Source organism: Myiozetetes cayanensis, unplaced genomic scaffold (assembly GCF_022539395.1).
Source record: "Myiozetetes cayanensis isolate MyiCay16 unplaced genomic scaffold, myiCay2020 scf1, whole genome shotgun sequence".
NCBI lineage: Eukaryota > Metazoa > Chordata > Aves > Passeriformes > Tyrannidae > Myiozetetes > Myiozetetes cayanensis.
The window spans coordinates 17053202-17078827 of NW_026086604.1; the positions used below are offsets into that span (position 1 = coordinate 17053202).

The window sequence follows — 25626 nt, forward strand, 5'->3', positions numbered from 1 at the left end:
ATTTGGTTCACAGCAGCAATGCAGTAGATGAGTTAGATCACAAAGTAGAGGTATACACCATGTCTAAAAAGCTACTAATTTACATAAACCTACAAACAGATAACAACTTTGAACATGAAAGCACAGAATTATTGCAATATCCAGTGCAGTGTAGTTTTTATTGTTTGGTTAGTCTGAAAGTTCTGCAAGAAGGAGATACTCAATAACTATGAAAGCCTAATTAGAAAAAGAAAAACAAGTGCCTGGTACCATACAGAGTTTGGTTTCTAGTTTTCTTTTCCATCAGATCCCAGAGGCTGAAGTGTTTTCAATTTTAAATCAGTGCTGGAACATCTCACCACACTTGACCTAAGTGCATGTGCACTGTTTGTGTTTTGTTTCCTTTTATTCAGCATTATAATTCAGTTGCACTGAAGTAAAGCCTCTTTGCACCAATCTCAATGCCATTTGAACCAAAGAAGTCATTATTGTGAATCACAGGTCTTGTGAGGTCATGACCTGGGTTCTTAGGGGGAAAAAAGCATGTAAAACATGCTGATCCCTGTTAGCCTGGTCAGTGTGGCACCAGCAAAGAACTTGGATCATAAATGGGTGACAGTCAGTGAACCTTTCACTCATATATGACTGTTTATCGGCCACAAATGACGCCAAGGGAGTTGAAATATGTTTTAATAGTCTGTTTATATTTTTCTACCAAGGTCTTAGTGCCACATAACTCATTTTGGCATTTTTTAAACTTAATTTTGCATTAAGAAAACCAAGCAAACACTGAAGCCAATATTTATTTTTCAAATAGCTATAAACATTTCACAGAAACTCTCTGTGCATCAGTCACTTATAAAATTTGTTACCTTTTCGTAGACACTTACCCTTATTATGAAAGCTTAACCTTTGTGTGATAATGGAGATAAAGGGCAGAGGATAAATGTAGCATGTTGTATGATACAGCCACTGATGACTAAAGGTATCAAACCAGACCTATTGCATATTATTCAGGCTGAAGGTGGGACATGCTTGTGTATATAAGTACTTTTGGTCTACGTGCTGTTTTCAATATCATAAACCTTTGATCAAAAAAACTAATATTACTGGTGTGAATTATATAATATGAATAAGAGAAGCCTTGGCTTTCTCTTCCCCACTTATCTCCTCTTTCCCCTCCTCAATTTTTTAAATTTTTTTTTAAGTATACTTAGGCTCTCATTCAGCAATGTACTTAGGCAATTTTTTTTTAATTTAAGCATATAATAAATACTTTGTTGAGACAGGGCCACCAGAGTTCTCACTGAAGGTCAAATCACTCTTGTTTCATTATGACTGCACACTCTTTAAGATGACATCAAACTGTAAAAAAAAATAAAAATATTAGGTTCAGAAAGAGGTCATAACAATTATGTTGACATTAATACTACCTTACATTGTTTCTAATTTGGAATTTATTGCATTTCCTGTCATCTCCACTCCAAAGTGATTCTTCAGCATCCCTTGCTGTTTATTGATGTCATGAGTCTGAGTACACAGCCACCAGATAAAGCCCTTTAATCTATTAGTAGAAATTCATAATGTGAATTGGCTTATTCACCAGGATTAAGCAGGTTCCAACATAGGTAAGTGAATGAAAATCCTGATTAATGTTTTGCTTTGAAAATAATATCCCCCAAAACATCCCTGTAGTTTTCCCTGAGAGTCATGCAGCAGGAAGCACACATCTCTTGACATGAATCCCAGCATAAATCTTGAAAATCTCATGCAGAACCCAAAATATTTATTTTAATGTGTTATTCATTAAGCTATTTCTTTAAATTGTAGTCTGTTGGCAGCTGCAAACCCATTCCATTCCACCCACATTATAGCAATACTGCAGTATGATTTGATAGGGTCATTAGGTCATTAACACTGGAAAAAAATTCAAAAACAGAATCTGCAAATGTCCAAAGGAGCACAATTGTAAAAGAAGATTGCACTACTAGCAAGCAATAAAGTATAAATAATCAAACCAAATTGATGAAATATTAATTGCAGGCTATTTCCACTTTTATCAATAACGATTAATTTACTCATGTTCAAACTCTTCTAAAGGAGAAAAAAAAACCCCAAACCAACAAAACCCCCACAGATTGTTGCAACATGTCCAATGAATGGCAGTGAAGCTGCTGGAGGATCTCAAGCACAAGTTTCATGGGTAGTGGCTGAGGCAGCTGAAGTAGTTTAACCTGGAGAAAATGAGGCTCAGGGGAGACCTTGCCACTCTCTACAACTACTTGAAAGGAGGATGTAGCCAGGTGGGGATTGGTCTCTTCTCCCTGATAACAAGTGACAAGATGAAATGGCCACAAGCTGCTCCAGGGGAGTTTTAGATTGGATATTATGAATAATTTCTTCGTGGAAAGGGTTGTCAAGCCTTGGAACTGGCTGCCCAGGGAACTGGTTGAGTTGCCATCCCTGGAGATATTTATAAAATGTTTAGATGTGGTGCTTAGGAACATGGTTTAGTGGTAGACCTGGTAATGCTGGGTTAATGATTGAACTCCATTATCTTAAAGGTATTTTCCAAGCTAAACTTATCTATTCAGTCTATGATATTTGAAAGATACCTTACACAGTTTCAATTAACTATTGTGCCAGTGGAAATATGAGGAGAAATGTCCTGTAATCTAGATATTTTGTCCAACTCAGTATTTAGATAATTCCTTAATGGTGAATACATGTTACACCACATTCAGCATTCAACTGGGTAAAAACAAAGGTCAGTGCTCCTATTTCAAGCAAGTGATTTTTTCAGGTAGTGTGCCTCTGAGTGCTCTTTTAGACAGCAGCTTTAGATTGTACACACAACTCCAAGCAATATAAGCCTGTGTGAAGCAGGCATGATTCTTGCACAGAATGATGACATCTTACTTTCACTGTGCAGAAGTGTAAGTATTTCCATAAAGTGAATCAGAAGAGCTGACTCCTTATAGGAGATAATTCAACGTCAGTGACATTTTTGGTTATTTCAAAGATATTCATTTTGGTTTATGCGAAGTCTTTGGAATCTAAAGACATCATCTCAGTGCCGGTCCCTAGTTTTTCTCTTACTTTTCTGCTCTTCACTTATCTGGGTCTTACCACTCGCTCTCAGAAAATATTTTGTGGCACTATGTACTACTCTTCATCTGTTTCTCCTGCCAGACAGGAGTGCTTAAGGCTTAGTTATCTCGCTGCCTGATCTGTGACCTGAGATGTTATCATGACCATGGAACTTTAGGGAAATAGTCTAATATTAAGGGGGGGACAATATCAATTAAACTATCACATCAATTTCTTCTCTGAAATGTACATTGAGTCCTTGGAATAGTGAGTTGTTTCAGATAGACTTCAGTTCTCTGCAAAACTGTATAAACATTTGGCTGAACCTCCACAATTGAGAAAACAGTGAGGGTCCAGTACCCAGACAAAATGAAAAACTATGTCAACTTTGAAAGTTATTTATATTGTTTATTAATTTAAAAAATAAAATGTGGTAAAATAAGATAAATATAAAACCTATGGAACCTCAAGAGATAGACATGTACATATATACATACTCTTTTATATCTTTCTAAATGGAAAAGAAAACATTTAAATGTCATCACAGATTTATTCTTCTAATTGAAAACAGTAACATGTAACATACTGAAGTTTTAATTAACGTAATTCAACAATAAAGATGGACTTGTGGTACTCAACATTCTTAGAGCACAACTATAACTAATTTCAGTCATATTTCCAGCACACTCTTTACAAAGAAATAAAAAAAGCAACCAAACACCCCACAAGAAACCCAAGTCAAACCCCTGACATTCCTCCCCCAAACCGCATTGGCTATATACTCTTTAGACACATTAATTTCCAAACACCAACTTGTACCAGTAAGATTTATATAAATTTTTAACTAAAATCTATCTATGATATTTGTAAGTTTTACTTATGATTAATTACTTTCAATTAAGTGAACCATGTGATAAATATTTCACTGTGGCTTGTAAATGATATTTTTCAATGGCACTGTGTGGTAACAAGAATCCAGTATCTCTACAGTAGCCATCAGGATAAAAGTCAGCACAAACAGCATGTTGATACATGAAGTTTTCCATTTCCATTTTATCTAAAACAGTTAATTAGGATAATGTATAACCTATGTGGATGACAGTGGGTAATTAATGTCACCCTCAGTACAACTAAAGCATGGATTTATGAAATCCACTATTACAATATATCTGCATGGATTTCAGCAAACTATATTTATGAGACTTTTGGAACTTCCAAGCATATTTTGGAAGAAGTATTAAGTTAAATTTTACTGGAGTTGTATGGGTCTCTTTTACTAGATTTTCAAAGGAGATTAATCAATTTAAAGATAAATCAAATTTCCAACCAATGTTCACTGAACTTTTCCACTAGCTTCAATGTCTGTAAAACAGATCCTTAAATAAAGATATACAAACATCACAAGGTTCAGCAATTCCGAACAGATAAGCAGCAGAAGGTCTGATTACTTGTATAAGCCTTAAAAACTTTTAAAGTATGAGTTTTTCTGGAGAGTCCTGTAGTTCTGTGCTGAAAAATCCCTTAAGAATCAATTTTGGCATTTGTGCCATTGGCTTCAGCCAAATCCAGGAAGTGTTTTTTAGTAGGGAGAAAAATACTTTTTCATTTTAGGTTGCATTTTAAGTTAACCAAATTTCTCTAACCTTGGCTTTGTCTGTGTCTTGGGCAAAAGTTCAGATAAGTTTTAATTTTGTATTTTATTTTTTAAGAAGCTCATCCATCTTCAGTGATATCAAAACAATTTGCATTATCACTTAGGATATGCTCAGTGTTTATATGTCTGTCTAAAACATTGATCATCTCTAGTTATTTCCAGCTTGAAATTAATTCAGCCCCTATACTTTCTAAATTAACATATTACGGTTTATAGAGCAATGAATCAGGATAAAAGTGGTAGTTTCTGTAACAACAGGAAACCTCAGCACTTATATAGCTGGTGAGAGAGGTTTTTTTTTTCTGTAGTAAGATTTTAACTTTCCTTTAATAAAAAAAAAGTAATTAATTACTGAAAGGTTTCATTTCAGATTTCCATGAAAGAAAACATTGTTGGGTGATTTTGTTTTAATAAGTATTGCGTTGAAAAATAGATTTAACAGAAAATGGTAGTAGCAGATTAATGTATCTGTTCTGTGCTGCGTTTGGTGACAGATTAGAGTAGAGGGAATTATTTCTGTTCAACACATCATTGTGATAGTAGCCTTAAATATGTTTCTGTCCCTGTTAGCAGCAAAATCCAGCTTTACCGTATGTTTCCTCTCCATCAGCACTATGTTACTGACATCAGCTGCAAACCTAGCAGCTCACACTGCCACAGTGACTGTTTCTGTGGCTTCTGTAGCATGTATTTCAAGTAGTAGAAGCATATGTTTGCCTGTACACTGTCCAGAACAAACATATTTTTAAACATTTTTTGTAAACTGTGACAAAGCACCATTTGTCTGCATACAGCATGATGAGAGGATATTTGTCTTATGGTAGGAAAAATTCCCCTGACAGTAAATCCTGATGTCTTTTAATTATCCCTACTCAGTATTTACCTGTTACCAATCAGTATAGTGCTTTAGTCCATTATTAATCAAACTTAATATAGAAAAAGCTAATTTGTTGTACTATTTGTATAAACTCACATTCAGTACAACATCGAGGTTCACTAGACTATTGTATATCTGGCTGTAATGTGTAGATGTGTTTCTTATTCATGGCTGGTTTTTTTTGCTTGTTCTCTGTCCAAATGTAAACATATTTTTCTTCTTTGACCTGTGAGGTGTACAGTTCAGACACAAGATGAAATTAGCATGAGCTCTTTGAGAAAAAACATATTTTTCTGTTAACAGTGTGCAGTCCCAGGGAAGGATCTGTCTACTATATAGCATTTGTTGTCCCGTAGACAGGCTGCACTGAATCAATTCTAAAGGAAAAGTGATCATATTTGTTTATTGCTGTATTTTATATTAACATTTCTTCTTTAAAATTGGAAGATATGTGTTCTTACTCTAGATATATTGAATTAATATTTTCTTGGTTGGCACATTTCACTTGTCTCAACAGGAGAATGGGCAAGGAGCTGCAGTAATGTCAGACAATAATTACAGCACTGAGTCATTGCTACAGAGCAGCAGAGGAGAAATACAGAGGTCATTTTGTCTTACATTTTTCTAAAGGAAATGTGGAAGGATATTATTTTCATGTGTGGGCAGCAAGAATATTAAGAACCAAATTAAAATCTGTTCAAGTTGTCAGAGCTACTTACTGCATTATTCAGGTTTTCAACAGTTTGCAGAACTACTGTTTGCAGTTAAAACTCTATTAAGAATACAATAAAGTTAAATAAAGAGTCCATGAATTTACCATGTACACTGTTTCTCAAATCTAGGCTAAAGATAGGAGTAGAAAAATTAATTATATGGTTGATATTGCTGTTTTTCTCCAGTCAGACACCAACTGTGACATTCTCTTGCTTATTCTCTTTGGTACTGTTAACATCAGTCATTCATTCAAAGACAGGAAGTGATAAAGGTGGTAAATTTTTCTTGCAAATCAGTTAAATAAGCTAGAAACTGTTCCCTAACAAAATCTAAATATTTCACTCTCCTATCAAAAAAAAAAAAAAAAAAAAAGTTATGTTTAAGAAGAAGTTTTATTTCTTAACAAATTAAAAAAGATACAAATGGGTGCCTGGGCAATCTTGCTGTAATCTGGACAAAAGCACCAACTGTGATACCTTCTACTCTACAATCTAGCACAGTTCAAACTCACAGGGACCTCCTAGTTCACCACAGATGGCTAATGCTCTATCTCCCACAAGGAGATGGTTTTTGCACTGATTTAAAAAATTACAAAACACAAGGGATGTTTTCCTTTGTCCTTTAGTGGGAGTATTAAGTGATGAAAAAGTTGAATACCAGGGTTAGGATTCCCAGTGAGTTATCACATTATATTTAGTTCCATGTTTAACAGGATTTTGGCACACATTTTAGTTTCAACCTCAGCAACAGCAGTGTTTCTCTAGAGTGATTATTTAGACATTTTTCTCCTGTTCACAACACATTATCTATCATGAAGTATTTGGAATATACCTTTGTTACAGAGGTGCTTTTGTTATTCATGGACAACTATTCAGATATTTCTTGCGATTTTGCAATATGTTCAGAAAAAGGCTAATTGGGAAATTTTATAAGGAGTTAATGATATTTAATGTAGACATTTTGTTTATTAATTGATAAAAAGGATTTTTGATTCCTAAATAATTAATCAAAGACTTTTTGAGGAAAAAAAAACCAACAACAAAATCTGAACTTAAAATGAAGCTGATATCTGCTTTTGAGGGTGTTTTAGGTCTTGTGATTTCTTTTGTTTCTTATTTAATATTATTACAATAATGTCTAGAATTAAGAGTATCCTGAGGATAATCTCATCCTGGGTACTCCTAAACGGTTGCAGTCCAGTAGGCATTAGTTTACAGAGGGACTTAATCTCCGAAATTTAAATTTCATTACAAATGGAATTATTCGGCTAACCCAATAATTCATAAAACTACCAAATTCAGCATCTTTAGGAGTGGGTTTCATTTCAGAAATTGAAGCTATCTAAAGTTTAATGGCAAGTGTGAACCAGATGAAAGATACAAGTTAAATCCTTCCTCAACTTCAAAAATTTCCAAACTAGAGGACAAAACAATGGCAGTTACATGGGTTTTAAAAACAAAGGTGCCTTTCACAGTTCTAACACGGAGGACAGTCAGTGTGAGTTTATATTTGTCCATGCTTATCTATGTAGGACTATTCACACACACCGGGTGTAGGCGTTGACCAGTAGGTTAGAAGCAGGGCTGTGATGTAGGGGCCCTCCATTCCTACTGAAGATAGGAAGAAATAGAAACTCAGTGAGGAGAGGGCTCAGAAAAGAAAATTCTGGGCATAGGATTCTGATCCACATGCATCCATTTTATTCCACGACCCTTTCCATCAAAATTAACAAACCCTCCTTTGAGGAACGATCAGAATTTGGGATTCTCTTCTGCCATATGGAATGAGCAGGCGGGATATTTTAGTGTGCAGAGATAGACAAGAGGAAATTGGGAGTTTGGAGATATCCTTCTACACTATTTCCCAAAGGCAGGCTTTGATGTGTCCCTCTCCATTCATCAGGCTGAAACTTTTAAAAGCTACTTCAATATATCTGTTTCTCTCTATTTAATGGTTAAGAACATTAGGTCATTACTCATGTTTATATGAAGTCCAGTCATGAAGATCTGTGCTCAGATTTTTAGTACTATGGCAATGGTGAAATTGGATCTTATCTTAACTCATAAGATACTCAAGACCATGCACACTGAAGTAGTTGAGATGGTTCTCTACATCCCTTAATGATGATTGTTAATGTTTACAGTAAGTTAGTGTATTTTTTGTTTGTTTACAGACAAAATAAGTAATACTCACCAACAAAGCTACATATAGAACTTCTTAGCTGTTTCATTAAGGGTCTGCTTTAAATAAAGGACTGAGTGATCTCTAATGACTAACAGAAAAAATATAGAGGAAAAAAACCCTAATATTAAATACTGTGTCTACCAAACATCTCAGTAGTTCTAGTAAAAGAAAAAAAAAAAAACAAAACAGAAATTCTAAGGAGAGATAGTCTATGTGTAAGCATTGAAGCATTGCATCAGAAACTATTTCCTACACTTTTAGTGAGATTTAGCATGCAACTTTTTCACGTGGGTTTATGATTGCATTTACTTCTTATTCTGTATGTTGCAATTTTCATAGCTGCATATTGCAGAACTATACATTTTTTTTTTTGTAATTTATTTATAATTACCCCAGGTTTATCTGTTAAACTCTTTAAACATGGTTTCAAAACAGCTAAGCTGTATATATTTGAAAGAATTCCAGGTCATCTAATCACTTCAAAAGGAAAAATTTTTCTTTTAAATTTGAAATGCCTTTTCAGGATGCCTTGCAGTTGTTTATGTGATATTTTTAGATCAATTATTTCTGCACACCATATCTTAATTTTATTTCAAGGGACTCCAGATAGTCAAGTTGTACCATGGAGTAGGAATGGGGAAAAGAAAAACATTCTTAAGAGAGTTTTTCCTCAAAATTTGTGAAATCCCAAGCTGCCATTGCTATAATATCACAAGAATAAAATGTAGAGGGTATTTCTGACATCCATACTAGATAAGAGATAACAGCTACAGTATTTTTTAAAATGTACTGTTTCTTCTTAAGTACTACAACTAAGAAATTTTCTAGTTTCTAAATGAATGCTGCCAGCTGCTCTATTCCTCATAGGGATTTTAGAATTTCTTAGAGATATCATCAGAAGTCCCCAAAACTTAATATACAAATGTACTGTTTCTCTCACTCCTATTTACTCATAATTTACTTGCTATTGCTTATTTGTTGCTTTTTTAATTCCACTGTATACAAAGTAGATTTGTTCTTGCTTATATGAGAATGAATTTACTTTTCCTGCCTATTGTGTAAATTTGAGCAGCCTTTCCCCTTCTTTCTTTGATCTTCAGAATTTCCTGGCTGTGAGCAAGTGGAAAGACTGGAGATGTAATCCTGAAAATGGTTTTTGAACTTTAATTGTAATTAATCGCTTTTTATTCTAAACTTCCTTTGTATCCTTCAAGAAAAATCAAGAGGAACTCAACCCTGAATTGCTATCTTTTCTAAGGGAAGGAAATTATGTCCTGGTAGTTATTCAAAATTTCTTTTAAAGGTTCGTTTTACCAATCTGAAAATACTGAAAAATTAGCTGAGTCCAAGTGGTAAGATATCTACAGCTCCTGGGAGCTAACAAGCTCATCAATTACCCCAGTGCTATGCAGAATTGCTAACTCAAGCCAGCCTAGTTTAGACCCATATGACTTGAACAGAAGCTCAGAACAAGAAGAACCAATTGCTTCAGGACCAATTTGAAGTTTTGATTGAGATCTGATTCTGGTGTAAAGTAGTGACAACTTTGCAGTGTCATTTTAAACTAACTATTGACAATGTAAATTCAGGAGAAAAGCCCAAAGAAATAGAATTACTGTTTCACCCTGTGCTTCATCTGCATGCTGCTCAGTACAGTAAGCCTACCAGAGTTCAGAGCTGAGCTAAGCTAATCTTTATCCTTTTAAAGTCACTGGAGACATACTAGACAAATGGTGTTGAGGGAAAGTCAAACATAACTGGGAAGACCTAAATCTGTGATGAGTGGAATGTTTGTAAAATATCATGGCAAATAAAGAGTTTGTAAGTAATCCTAATGCCCTACCTCTTTGGGGAAAACATTGAATACCAAGTATTGTGTATTTCTTTGTTTCTTTAAGCTTTCTTAGATTGTACAAATCATTTTTTTATTGGACTAAGTGAGTTTTATAATGTTATTGCTAATAAAAAGGTCTGGCTAACCTTGTCTTTCTTATTTAAGTAAACAACATTTGCTTTTTATATGGACTTTATGAGACTTCTGTGAGCATTAGTGTTGCAAATATAATGAGCTTATATGGCCATTTCAAATCAGATCATAGATATCATGTGGCAAAGTAATTTTTCTATCAACACAACCTCAGGGAAATTTATTTTGTTGTGCAAAAAAATAGGCACAACTTGCAAAACAAGGCCAAAGTCCAATGGATGAAGATGGGACCAGTTCCAGTCTTTCACTTGTATAAAACAAAAGACAGATCTTAGGTTAATTTTGTCTAAGACAAGCATCTAGAGTAACATGGTCATTACAGGCTAATTTCCACTATGATTGGGTAATGATCTTCATGGATTCCTGTTCCTTGGTTGTTCCTTGTTGAAATACTGAGAACTTTCAAAGTCTTTTATTGAGGCTCACACTTTACCCTATCTATTCTGGTGCTATCCAAAGGTATTTGACTATGCATGGTACTTGTATTTAATCAAAAAAATGTTATATGTTTATGTGTGTGTAGTTATCTATATACAAAAATTTCTCTAAGGATTAAGTCCAAAGGTATGTAATCATCAGTCTCACTCAGGTAATATTCAAAATTAAAATCAAATTAAGGTAGGCAAGGTAGGCAGTGTAACTACTTTAGAAGGATAGCCCTTTTCTTAATATTTTTTATTTTAAAATGTTCATGTTTAGCATCTACTGTCTCCATTTTTAAAGATGGAGAAAGGACACATAGGAATAAATTTGCAAAAATTAAGTGAAGTTAAAGTCAGTCTGCAAGTATTAATCTTAGACTCTCTAGGGTGCCAAGTGCTGGTTCTGTGCCTTCATGCTTTGAGAGGACTCAATAACCTCACTGGATATACAGAAAAGACTTTTCTGTTATGAGTTTCCCTGACAAGTTTAATCCAATTGGCTTTGTTTGGATCTTATACCCAACCACAGATGCATGCAAGACAAAAGCAACCCCAAAACTAAACCAACATAAACCAGGAGCCATGCACTCGATTAAGGAAAGCCATCATAGGATGCCTTTGCTCTTATAAGCAGAATTCCAGTCCCAGAATTCTGTGGGAGAACTGGGTTTTATTTAAACCTGTCAGGGGGAGAGTCTGGGGGACAGACTCTCCTTCTCGTCTCAGAAAAATGTCAATGACTTAACTACAGCTGCAGGCTAAAAGAGGTTAGGGATAGTCTTTATTCCTGCTGTTAATAATCCGACCACTTTGCAACAAAGTACCTGTCTTCCATCTAAACAAATGGATGAATGAAACTCTGGTAAAGGTATTTACTTTTTTAGTCATACAAAGTATTTGGATAAAAATACAACAACAAAGAGGTAGCATCAGTCAATGACTCACAACTGCTCTCCTTGTTCAGTGTGAGAGAAGTTGGGAAAGTATTTTCTAGCATAGCACTCCAGCTGTAAATCACTGAGAGAAGCAGACATCTCTCCTGCTTTACACATTTAAGTCCTGTTTCTGCTCTCATGACTCCTTACACCTTTTGCATGTAAGATTTAAAAGATATATTTGTCCCTTTTCAATAACCCTAGAAGAAACAAAACTGATGTTTCTCACTTTCTCTTCAGAGAAGAAGTCTATCCCACTGTATACAAAATCATATTCTTGGTTATCTCTGGGGCTCATTTATTCCTGCCTGTAGAGGTTCAGTGAGATAGGTGAGGGGTGTATCTTCCCCTCATGTTTGCTCCAGTGGCTATGGCTCGCTCCAGAGATATAAGGATTATGGCTTCATATTTCTTCACTGAGATCCTGTCTCTTCCTTCCTGTATATGAAGCTATTATGGCAAAGGATATCTTCCTCCTCCAGTAATGTTTTATGAAAAAAAAAAGAGAACATACTGATCACATATCTGATGCAGGTAGCTATATACTGGAAATAGGTTTTTTTCTGTTAGCATCTATCTCCCATTGATGTCTGTTTCATGGAGCTGCTTAAGTAGAGGCAGGGGAAACCACAGTCTTTAACCTTTCCTCCCATCCCCTCCTCTCCCCTCCTTTTCTCTTCTCTCCTCTCCTCCCTTCTCCCCTCATGTTTTGCTGCTGGCACCTGAACTTGAGCTCCTAGCTCATGGTTGTGGTTTCAACTAGTTGCCAAGCCTCCTTAAGAAATGGGATATTTAACATTGCAAATTATGAAGACTTTTGTGGCTTGAACTCTAAGTTATTCTCCATTCATCACTCAGAGACAGATTTGGCAGAACTGGATTCCTGGCTTGTTCTGTGAATGGTGGAATTAAAAATTCTGAGACTGCTAAAATCTTTTTCGAGCCCAGGGATTAATAACAGAACTGCTGTTAACTGGGAGTGCTGTTTCCGTGCCACAGTAAAGAGACCAGCTTCTCAAGTATTCAATTATTCTGTCAATGTACTCCAGATCTCTGGGCATTTCTCCTCACTCCTCTGTCTCTCAATCCCTCTCCTTTGCTGCATTTTCCAGTTCAGATTCCTTGAGCTCAGTTCTGCTCTGGGACAAGGACAATGTGCTACTACAGATAAATTAAAGAGTCCTGATTGCCCCCATTTTACACCTGAAACAACAAAGAGATTGAGCCAAAACACAAGAGATTTCTGAAGTGGAATCCACGTGATATGGAAAAAGATCTGTATCTCTTATCTTTCTTTTTTACTTTGGTGACACTGATTGTTTCCTCTTGCTATTTCAGACTTTATTTGAAAGGTCACAGTGGAACTGCTGGAAAACAGAGCAGCCTGATCTTACATGGTGCTGAATTCAGTACAAAAGATGCTGACAATGACAACTGCATGTGTAAATGTGCTCTCATGTTGACTGGAGGTGAGTACAACTGAAAATCTGTGGTACATTAATAGGAATCAACTATTTTCCTAAAGCAACCAATGGATAAAGTTGTATTCACAGATGCATAAATTCTGAGTGACAATTCCTTTTTACTGTTATTACTTCTACTCTTTTCTATACATATATTGTGGTAGTGCCAAAATCTCCAGATTCTGCATTGAAGCTGTTGCAACAATGTCAAAGGGAAAACGTAAGTTAGTGTCATTGTTTAGGCAAGAAAGGAAAAATAAAAGAGAAGAAGCTAAGAGAGAAGACACTTGTGAGAAATGGCAAAATCAATCAGAAAAAGAAGAGAAAAGATGTAGAGAATTAGATGTTATAGGGTAAAGTTTAAAAACAATCAGCATCTAGGCTTTTAATATAGTATCTATTTCACTTAAAGATGTGATTCTGTTATTGAAATAATTATAATGTTTAAACTCTCTGTGTTATATGAGCATAATACATAAAGACACAGTTAATGGAGTGACTAATTCACTCATCTGTGAAAAACTAGACCTGCAACCATCTGTTTTAATCTGAAAGATTTAAACTGGTATCCTTAGTGAGCTGAGTCAAACTGCAGAAGGGAAGAAAGAATAGTCGAGGTGGGGAAGAGCACAGACAAGGTATACTGGGACAGTTTAAAGCACTAACTCAATCAGGCTGCCAGCAAGTGTACTGTATATGACTGATATTTTCTCCCTCCAGAGCAGAGGAGGAATATATGAGATTATCTCCCCATACAGACACTTAAAGCTCTAACCTAAGAGTGAGAACTTGCTCTGGAAAATGATACTTATTCCCAGTCCCTATATGGGCAAGCTCATTTTTATGTCTAGAATATCACACTGTAGCAGAAAGCTTAAATTTGGATTTTTTGGTTCATTGACTGTATGACCAAGAATGGCCCTTTCTTATCTTCACATCTGATCTTCTTTGGAGACTTTCAGTGATTTCTAACTTTCCTGGAAAAGATCCTATAGCATGCAAATTTTTCACTCTCTTGGATCTGATTGTTAAACCAGTATTATTTGTGGTTACTGGCACTCTGAATCGAGCTCAGGTCATATTCAGACACATATGAGCCTCCAAAGCTATCACCTGCTAACAGAAGTTGGGTTCCCATCACTGAGAATTTCTATGAAATGCACAACCTAGCTCCTCATTCTCTTTTGCTAATTGAAAATGACCCAGATGGGAAAGTCTTTAAGGAGCCAATTTTTCGAATTTCCCTAACTTCCTCTAGTGATATCTTATTAAAAGTCATCATGGAAAACTTCTTACCATATACTGGAGATCAGAAAGTACCTTTTTATTTCTATTACCAAAAAAAAAAAAAAAAAAAAAAAAAAGCTAATCAGATAATTCTGGAGACAGACAGAGGATAAGAGTGTCAACAGTTTATTTTAATTAAAACTGTTGACCTTTCCCTTTAGAGTCCATGCTAAATCAAAGAGTGTTATTTCCAGGGCAGTCCAGAGTCTAGTGGGAAGCTCCTGAGTATGAGTTGTGTCTGTGCTGAAGTGCAGACTCGTTCGTGTATCTGGGCTCCCTGGAAATACCTCTTCTCCCAGACAGTTAATTCTGGGAGAAGAGTGATTTGTTTATTTTCCTGCTCTGACTTCTATGGCAGGTCAATGCCCCACTAAGGTCAGTCTGCTATTGAACAACCATTCCACAAGGGTCACATGTATTGCTGTAGCAGTCCTGTAAACTCACCAGAAAACCACATATGGGAATATACTGGTAACAAATGAAATGAATAAGGAAGAAAGGGAGAAGTACCAGAGGCTGAGGAAATCACAAATATAGGAAATCACTGCATAGTAAAAAGAGGTGGAACTAACCTTTGGAGACGGATAAGTCTACTCTTGTGAACAAGACTCTGAGTACTAGTCCAGGGTGTACAGCATTGAGTAATTTGTAGTTCTTCAAGAAGAGAAAGACTTTAATCAAGTTAGAGTTCTCAAACACCCTGCTATGATCTGCTTCTTGAAAAGACTTTCTCATTCCTTAAGGAATATCAGAAATTGAATTAAATAACAAAACATTTTTTTAGTGAGTATATTTCAGTTTTGTACCAGACAAAGACTAATTAATAAAAGTAGCAATGATAACAGGTTTTGGAAAACTAATTTTTTTTTCTCCAAAAGATATCAGACTCTGTTAGTTTTGGCATCATCACAAAGAGCTCTGTAATGATGAATGATATGAAATCTGCAGGCAGGTTTCTAGCTATCTTGACGGTTTGGGTGAGCCTGTTATCTCTATGAGGTGAACTGAATTTATTTATGTCAGGAATAAAGGCTGAGATAAGCTGAAGCTTAAGACCGTGATATGGTTATAATCAAGACTGAAAATAAAATGTAAGGAAAACACACATTTCTCTCTGTGATCTTGTTAGTTGTCAGTTTTATTTGGTCTATATCATAACTATTATTCTCTCTCCTCCTTTATCTCCTCCCTCTTTCCTGGAATCAAAAATTAAATACTGGGAGATTAATACAGAAGCACCAACGGAGTTGTGTGTGTGTGTCTTTCTCGTCCTTTCAAAAGCCTTACTATGCTACTTGAAATTCTCTTAATATTGATTTTAGGGAATGGCTTCAAAAGTACATGCATGAGCTGTATTCTTAGTCTCTGTAAACTTTCAAGTTATTTACATGTTTTAGCTGCTTTTTTGTGCCTTGGAAAAATTAAACTAAGTATGCTTGTTTTACTTTAAAGACAAATTATATTTATTCAAAGAATTTCTTCATTGGTTTAATATCTCAGGCCAGTAAACTGAGCAAATGGTTATATATATATATATATCCACACATAATTCCAAGACTTGTTTGAAAGAGTACTCTCGTAAGTTACATACATGGTTTTTTTTGCAAGAAACAGCTTTAAAAATGCAACAAACTGTCACCAGAATGAAGCAATGAGTGGAAGCCCAAAGCACTTCATATAGATTTCTAATAATAATGACCAGTCTTCACGAGTGAAGATCCAGGGAAGGTCTTTACACCTTCCAGCCTGCGCATTGGATTTTTTAGGTGAGACACAGTGTGCGCGGAACTGAGCTCACCCTTTAATCCTAAGGTTCATCTGCCGGGGCCAAGCGAGCTTGGACGGTGGCAGCGAGGTCCTTAGGACGTAGGTGGGTTGCCTTTAAGGGCTAACGAGCCCCACCTGCCCGGGAGTGGCCCTGACCGGGAATCGAACCCGGGTCTCCGCGGTGATAGCGCCGCGCCTTTACCACTACAGCACTTAACATTTAACATCTCAGGATCAAATTCATGGGCCAAGTTCTTGTCCATTTGCTCACCACTCAGCTGAGCCCCAAACTGTGCAATTGCTTTCAATCACTGGAAAGTGACTTACAGTAACTTGGCTCATAGTGAAAGAGTTTTAAGGTGATTTTCTTCATTTGGCATTGACTGCAGTCTGAGATGTTCACACAGGCATTTACCTTGCTTCAGGTCTGATCCCTAAAATAGTTTGACAAAAAGATAGGGAGACTTTCTAGATGTCTTGCCAGGTTTGAAGCAGCATAAAATTGCTGAAATAAATGTTTTTTTCTTTATTTTACCGAAAGCAAAGTCCCATCCAAATACAGTCTCCTGTCTCTGAAAGCAGTCAGTATGGGTCTAAGAAAAATGCAGATAAATTAAACCTCCCTTGAATATGTTCCCAGTATACTGAATCTCAGGGGCTTTTCCAATGGATTCCTCATCTATTAAGTCAGACTGGTAGTCTTGTCAATCCAATGCTCTAAGGAGTACCTAGACCTAGAAATTACTTCCAGAGGTCTTTTAGTCCCTTTCTAAGATAGATGTTTCTCTATCTATTTATTTCTATCTTTCTGTTCACCTTCAAGATTTCCAGTGATATTCATTCTCATAATAAAATCTGTTACTGAGTTTATCTATACAATATAAGAAGTTAGCCTGTTGACTAACTGATTCTATGATAATTTAAATGTTTTCCATCTCATTCTATCCTTCATCAATGGAAAGCATAGACCATTTCTCTGCATTCCTTTGGAAGGTTTTTTTTAATTGGAGATTGTTGACAATCTGTTTTTGAATTCTGGACTAAACAAGCCTAAATCTTTCCTCTTACATTTCCTCTTTTGGAGCCTGTCCTGTGGCTCCACAAATAGCTTGAGGTGTCATCCAAAACTTTACCCAGTCTTCTAGCTGAGAAGTTATCAATGCAAAGTCAAGCAGATCCTTAGTATTATAAACTAAATTCTTTAAAATATAGAATGTCAGAAACATTAAAGTCTTTCCTAAAATAAGTTATGTCTTATGATCATTGAGAACTATTTCAATATTTTTGCATTAGAAATTGTTCTTATTGGCTTTGTTACCAAATGTACTAAATTTTATGGACAAACTCAAAGGCTACAAATAAATATTGGCTTTTCATAGGATCCATTTATCCCATAAACCCATCCAAGTGTACCATTCAAACACATTTTGGATCTTATTGAATGACCTGTATTGGTCTTACTGCATTTGGAGACATTCAGTGTCTCCAGTACTCGGGAGGGAGAATAGATGTGTGAGGAAAGGGTCTGACAGCAAATGTGCAGTGTTTAGACACCTATTCTTTTACTACATAAAAGGCTACTGAGAACCTCCCATCAAACCTGAATGATCACTACCCTGTTCCCAGCACATGCAGGATTTACAGTGCCCTCATTTCATGTAATTGATGAGCATTAGGTTACTAACAAAGATTTTCACATGCATGTATGCTTAACTACAATTTAAACAACAAGCCAAAAAAGCAAAACTGTTAGCTTTGGCACACAAAAGCATTTTTTATGTTGCTTTTAACAAAGAAGATTCTATCATGCAAAAGTTATAATTACCACTTAAGAAAGCCCGTATAACAGAGCAATGCTACTTTTTTAAGGTATTTTTTGCAAGAGTTTATGGAAATTATTTCAATATACACTCATATTCACCCAAATACATAGTACAGGCAGATCAGTGGAGCTCAACTACCTGGCATAGGTGGCTTAAGCATTCAAAATATGTTTATTTAATGAAAAGACCTGATATGTAATTTAACAAATACTCATTGGTAATAGCAACACTAATTAAAGACCAAACCACAAGTGTCCACAAGCAGTGAGTATACTTTAACTGCTCCAGAAGAGCATCTGTCTACAGTGAGGATTCCTATTTATTTGTGTAGCTGAACTTTTAAACAACTTATCAATGTATAATTGAAATTACATTTTGTCTGGATGATATATTTTATGATCTAGGGATTTTTATTGCAAACAGAGAGAGTACTGCTGGCACTACACAAATTATTAGAGGTAGGTAACCTATAAAAAAAATGAACTGACCGTCAGTTCAAATAAGCAATTAGTGACTTTGTAATGACAACAACTCGAAGAAAATACCTCTGTTTCTGAATAAAAACTCTCTTAACTTTCCCATAAAAACCTTCTCTTTACTACTTCATTAGTCACTTTAAAATCTGGCTTCTATTATTATTTCTTATAATACCCACTCTTCGTGATTCTCATGCCTGATTAAAATATCCTATGGAAATTATTGCCAAAAATTATGTTCCATGTTAAAATCTTACTGCTATTCAGAGAAGACTTTATACTTATTTGGGAAAGCCATTACCTTGTAGTGAAAAATAAACAGGATTCTTCATATGAGGAAAATCCTGTGAACTCGAGGGAATAAGCCAACATCTAGTTACCTGTCGTGGCTGGGGTGGTACACGACACAGCTTCAGGATACCAGCAGCTTTATTACAACAGTGCAGCTACTTTTGTACAGTTCTAGGTGACACATGTACATGCACCACTGGTTTGCTATTAACATAATAACTCAGGATTGGACACACAGCCACACATGCCTGAACACAATTGGTCAGCATTCTTGACAGGAAACCCATTTTGTGTCACAGTCCTTTCTGTCTGTAGCTGACCCTCTGCCAGGTGTAGGCGTTCCATCTTCGTTATCTCAGCTTACAGAGAGCCCAGAACCAGCTGGGCTCCCCCACAGTTACCAAGTGTCTTTTCTTGGGTCAAACTGTCACAGCTCTGGAGCTTCTTCATTTGGTTGTTCTGCAGTGGCAGTGCTGCAGGTATCCCTTTCAGAAACCTCTGTTTTGTGTTCCCCCGCTTCCTCATAGCTACCAAGAAAGTCACTGCTTCTGTTCCTCTTTCCCTTAATATAAAAAGCATCTGAAACAGACATTTCCTGTGCATCCATTCACAGGTTTCATGAAATATTCTGAGTTAGAAGGGACCCATAAGGATCATCAAGTCCAGCTCTTAAGTGTATGGGGATCGAAACCACTACCTTGGTGTTATTTAGCACCATTTCTAACCAATTGAGCATCCATTCAAAGATATTGATTTGGTGTTGAGATATGCAGTGGGAAGCCTTGTGATAATCTGAGACCTTATAGGGAAAGATGACCTATCAGAGGATGCAGGGGAGCATGGAGAGAAATAACCATATGGAGAAAAAAATCCCATCAGAAAACAAAACAAGAAACCCACCTCGCTTATATTAAAAAAAAAAAAAGACAGCAAGAAAGAAAACTAAAATTGTTAATGTAATATTAGGAATCATCTTTAAAAAATTAATACAATCTCACTAACAAGAGCAGTATAGTAGGAAAAAATATTCTCATTCAAACACACTTTGAAAGAAGTGTTTATTTAGAAGAAATCTATGGTGAGAGATTTGTACAAGTCCTCACAAATGTTTCATAAAATTATGTGTTTCTTCAGCTCATTCAATTTTTTACATAGATTTTGTAAGGCATCACTAAAAACCTCCATGTTCAAAAAGGCCATTTATGGAGCTATTCTTGTTCCTTTAGGATGAAATGGTAACTAACTCAGCTTGTCATCTCTTCATCCCAACACCGTGAACAGAACCCAGGTGCATCTGGGTTCCAGCTTTGAGAAATGAGGGTTAGGATTTCTCTGTTTAACTTTGTCTTACATTTCTGCAAGATTATGCTATGGTTACAGTAAAACATCAGCTGTACATCTTTCCCTTTCTTTGGTTATTGCCCCCGTAAGTATAACATTGTAATCAAAGGGAGGTCAACTGTACCAAAAGAGAAGATTGTCAGAATTTATCTGGCATAGATTCTTCCCTAAAGATTTCATTATGAAGTGCTACTTCTGAAAAAAGAAAACCCTAAGTATTATCCAAAGTCTAAGGAAATACAAGACTAGAAACATAAATTACATGTATCTGAATACAAATGACAGAGTAAACACCGGACCCAAAGGCTAAACATGGTCAATATCTTGTCCATAGTAATAACCCATAGTTTAAAATACCTTCACATAATGCTTTCGTTATAGGTAGATAAAAGGTTAACCACTGAGGGAATCAGATAATTCCCTAGGACTGTGCACATTTTCTAAAAGGAGTTCCTCACAGTTTAATTCCATTTCCAGAAGTCAGAGTAGGAAACACACTGGAAATTTAAAATTGTCCATTCGATTCCACAGTGACAGCTGCAGAATTAAGTAGGCACTCATTAGATGGTCAGTTTGCCACTACCAGTACTGTTTGAAAATGATTTACAAAGGGTCCTGAGAAGATCATAATCCTGTGATGTGCAGGCTGAAATAACTTTTTTTAAATAAAATGGCATTTACCTACCAAAAGCAAAAGTTGCCACCTGATTTTTATGCTCTTATTTGTCTCTATCCATGACACAAATGTTCAGTACAACTATATTACATGGAAAGACACATAAAACCCGGGCTAAAGACTCAAAAAAACAAAGGTCTTACTATGAAAAAAAAAAAAAGAAAGAAGTTTTTCTGACAAACAGAACTCCTAGCCACTGAGGTTAATACGTTTTTGACATTGGGAATATTAGCTCTTTTCAGTCTGGGAATTCAGTCTGCCTTTCTCAGTCTAAACTAAGCATCTTTCTTTTACATTACATAGATACTCTGAAAGGTGTAGGAGAGAAAATTCTATTCCCAACAAGATATCCAACAAAACTCCCACTAGTTCAGTGGAGTCAGCATGTCACCTAGTTTATCTTTGTCAGTTTGTGTTCTGTAATCTTGATGTTGCCAAGTTTCATGTTATTTGGAGTTTTTGTTAAAAACTCTAGCTCCCATGGCAATTTAAAATTCACCTTAATAAGAAAAGATCTTGGAGAGAGAGACAAGAGAGTTCACTGACTCATTTCATGTTAAAGCAAAATTTAAAAAAGGTCTAAAGATTCACCACTGACTTCTTTTTCTCAGCTGGTTAAAGGCATACATGCATATCTTCACTGCAGAAGTCTGAAGGTGAGATGCCTTTTTTTACTGAGAGTTTAAAACTATTAGCAAGTCTAAATTTTTTACATTCAGTCACATAAATGTTCCAGAGCTGTTACACTTCTTTTTTATCCTAACTACTCAGTTTACTACTCCTTCAGCTGTGCCCATGCAGCTGTTCACAGGGCCATTTTTTAAATCAGATTGCTAGTTTGCCCTCCCAAAGCAAGGTTCTGGGTTTTTTTCTAAAAACAGAACAAGCTTGCAATGTAGCTGCTGGAGTGGTGAACTGGAATCACAAACATCTGGGTAAGACTCTTCTTGCCCTGTCTTTCCAGTATAATAAAATATATGTAATTTCATAGAATTCAATGGCTTAATGTGTAGGAAGCTGCATCTTGCTGTGAAATAGCAGGTACACAGGGGAGAAGAAAAGGCAGTTAACGATTTTCTAAGCCTAACTTAGATATAAATCAGTAACAGTTTTAATATATTGTCATCAGTGTTAGTCGAGTAGCCAGAAATTTTTGCCCACCTATAGACATGTAAATAAGGAGCATTTGGTGCATTTCAAGATCAAGAGTAGAAGGTTCAAAATTTAATACAAGTTTTGACATTCAAAATCATAAGACTAAGAATTGAATGTCATTGTCCTGTCCTCTGATTGAAGGGGGCCACACTCTCACCTAAATGCATGCACACACAGGTAATCAGATATATCATCTACCCCTGCACACTGTTATTCTATCAGCATCCTACAGTGTTGCAATTGTCTTCTTCACTCAGTCCTTCCATTCTTTTGCTGAGTCTTGCTTATAAATTTATCACAATCTTAAAGAAAGTATCTACATCTCTCCCTACACACAATTTTAAATGCTGATTGTCTATTACAACAGTATTGTAGTAACTGTGACAGGGCAGCACCACCATTCTCACAATCCAGTGACTGAAAAGATCTAACTTGGGAGCAAAGCCAACTGAGCAGTTGAACAATCACAAATAAAGCAACAGAAAAGAATTGGTAAATAAAATTAAATCATGTTTATACTCAAAATAACCTAACAAGTGAAATTATCCAAAATAATTTTGAATTATCGTCTTTTTCTGAGGTTTAAATGAAAACTGCAATACTGTCTAAATATGAAAAGCAGTTTATTTGTCTTTGATGTTCTTGTTTTTGCTTCACATACTGCAGATAAAACTAGAACGAGTTGGGATGTAATTACTTTTGCAATTCTGTAAATACAAATGTGCATTCTCCAGCACTGCTGACTACAGAATAGCACAAAAGAGCAAAAAAGGAAAATATGAAAGCAGCACACCCCCCACACCAGGGCTATTTATGAGACCAGAATTTGATAATCAGCTAAAGCTATAAACCAAAAATTATTAGTGCAGTTGCAGTTTAATTTTTTTGTCTTAATGATTTCAGGGTGGTGGTTTGATGCCTGTGGCCCCTCCAATCTCAATGGGATGTTCTACACAGCTGGACAAAACCATGGAAAGCTCAATGGCATCAAGTGGCATTACTTCAAAGGCCCCAGCTACTCCTTGCGCTCCACCACCATGATGATTCGGCCCTTGGACTTCTAAAGGCATTAAACTGTGGGTCCCAGAACAAGCCAGGATGGCACTGCCCTCAGCAGCAACACTTCACAATCTCAAGGTAAAAGGTGAAGGGCTTCTTGAAAGCAAAATGTAAGGATGATGCAAAGTCACTTTGTTATTACTCCATAACCTGCAAATACTCCCGAAGAGTCACCCCATGTTTTGATGACAGGGGAAGGATTGGTTTAGAAGAAGGTGGCAGAAATGGTTTTCTAACGAACTGGATTTGGCTATTCTTCCTAAACTTGGTGCTTTTCAGTGGATGTATTTTTTTTTTTGTTAAATCAACAACATCAGAATTTGAAGAACTGAAGCATATCAGCCATGGTCTATTGAGCAGAATGTTATTCAGCAGCGAAATGACAACATTATACCCACAAAAAAGGATTACAGAGACACCTTCATTAAAACTCATTGTAAGCACTCAAATGACCACTTCGAATATTGTTTTTCTTAAATGAACTGAGTTTGAATAGTGGATGGATTTATGTTAATCCTAGAGTCAAATTATTTCTGTGAATATTATTCTTCATTAAATCCTTTAAGGACATGTTTCTCATAAATAAACTGAGTCAAACTTATAAATAATGATAAGGATAATAAGCATAAATTCTTCAGTTGCTCTGTAGAGGTAAATCAGATAATTGGCATTATCCCTGAGCTAGGATTTATAGTGTGATAACAAAAGTAGCTGTGTTTTGAGACTTTTCCTTTCTTTCATTAAAAGCAGTGTGAATATCATGTAGAATAATTAATGGAAGGTTAAAAGAATGTGAAATATTATCTTAAAGAAAATATGGGATTTTGCATGGAATTTTTTCATCAGAAGTACATAGGAAGGCAAACTGTTAGGGTATATAAAAATTACATAAATGCATAGCTTAATGCAATGGATTCATTTTACAGTATCCTTGCATGTGCACAATTTATCCTTAATTACTTTACTTTCTTATTACATTTTTTGTGAATATCTGAAGCATGTCAGTTCTACACAGTGCTTAGGCTACAGGTATGAAAAATACTCATCAGAACTGTATAAAAAATAAAGAATTGTGAACTTGTAAATAGCATGTTTATACTTCCTGTAACAGTCATTAAATTTGTACAGGCAGCCTTGACCCTATGCAAAGGGTGAAAAGCCTCAAAAGGGTATAAATATTAAAAGAACTTCAGATGACTGCTTACAGTTTGCTAACAAGTAATTTTGTTCTATTAAAATGCTGCAGAAGTGTGGGACTATTGGAAAAGATAAAATTCTTTTAATAACAAACAACAAAGTAGTTGGATGGCCTATTGAGGGTATAAAGACAACTCTATTTACAGTCCTTTGTGATTTAGTCACAGGAATAAAGTCTATTTGGGAAAGCAGCTTGCAGTCATTCTACTTCTGCTAGATATGAAATGAAAAAGTTTACCCTATTCCCACTGAAATCAAAAGTAATATTCTCATCAAGGAAATTGGGACCAATGTGTAATGTAAAATCTGCATGTAGTGAGGTATTTGCTCACCAGTTTGTTGCTTTGTTTCATTCATTAAACTGTTTCCAAGATCAGGCGCAACAAAGATCTGATTCTTTTTCAAAAGATGATGATAGCAGAATATCTTTTTTTCCCCCTTATTTTTTTGCCTTTTTTTTTTCTTTAGTAGTTTATTTCTATGGAATAGAGGAAAAAAAAAACTTGGCTTTTTTTTTAAGCATCCCTTCTTAAAGATCACAAAGCCCGACAAGGTTCTCTGGTTTTGTTACAATTTGATGTTTGTTTGGTTTCAAGTGGGAAGTTTTCTTGTGTAGTTGTATATATTTATATATATATTTGAAATAATCTTGACTAAGGGTTAATTTGAAGTTTTCTGCTGAATAAGTTACCGAACTACTCTTCACTCAGCACTTTCTCATAGAGCTGTTTTGTTCCAGTTTCCAGAAGGTTTTTTTAATGGCCTTCATTTGTATGCAAAATATGTGGTCAGTCTTCAGTCACATTCTCAGAAGATATACCTTTGCAGGTCTCCAAGTTAAGAATGCCATTTTTGCAGATCCTATTGCGAAAGACAAAACACATTTAAAATAAAGGCATGGTATTTACTGTTTATTTATCTGGGTTTGAAAAAAATGTGGATTTTGTTTCCTATCCTTTATAATAAAACATTTTAAAACATGTGGAGTCTGTGATTTGCTTTGTTTCTAGTACAACTTTCTGTTACAGGCTGGTAACATTTTAAAAACCAATGTCACTCTTTGTAAGAAATATTAATAAATTTAGATAAAGCTTAGAAAAAGAGGAACTCTAATCAGACTTTGCCCAGTGATTATTATTTCTAACTTTTCAAATACATATTTCAGTATTTTTTATTCAGTTTCCTTGATAAAATCATGTGACTATATTTTTTATTTTAAGTTTAAATCATACAGCTCTCTATCAAACTT

General features: G+C 35.6%; 1 protein-coding gene across 1 annotated transcript in view; it reads left to right on the forward strand.

Annotated features, from left to right (window-relative positions):
- ANGPT1 (angiopoietin 1) overlaps positions 1 to 25330 on the forward strand; it is a 155088-nt gene extending 129758 nt beyond the window's left edge. Inside the window, exons 8-9 of the mRNA XM_050305783.1 lie at positions 13181 to 13311; positions 23025 to 25330. Of these exons, the coding sequence (XP_050161740.1) occupies positions 13181 to 13311; positions 23025 to 23185 (292 nt within the window). The 3' untranslated portion in view covers positions 23186 to 25330. The remainder of the gene's footprint in view (positions 1 to 13180; positions 13312 to 23024) is intronic.
- Positions 25331 to 25626: the final 296 nt, after the last annotated feature.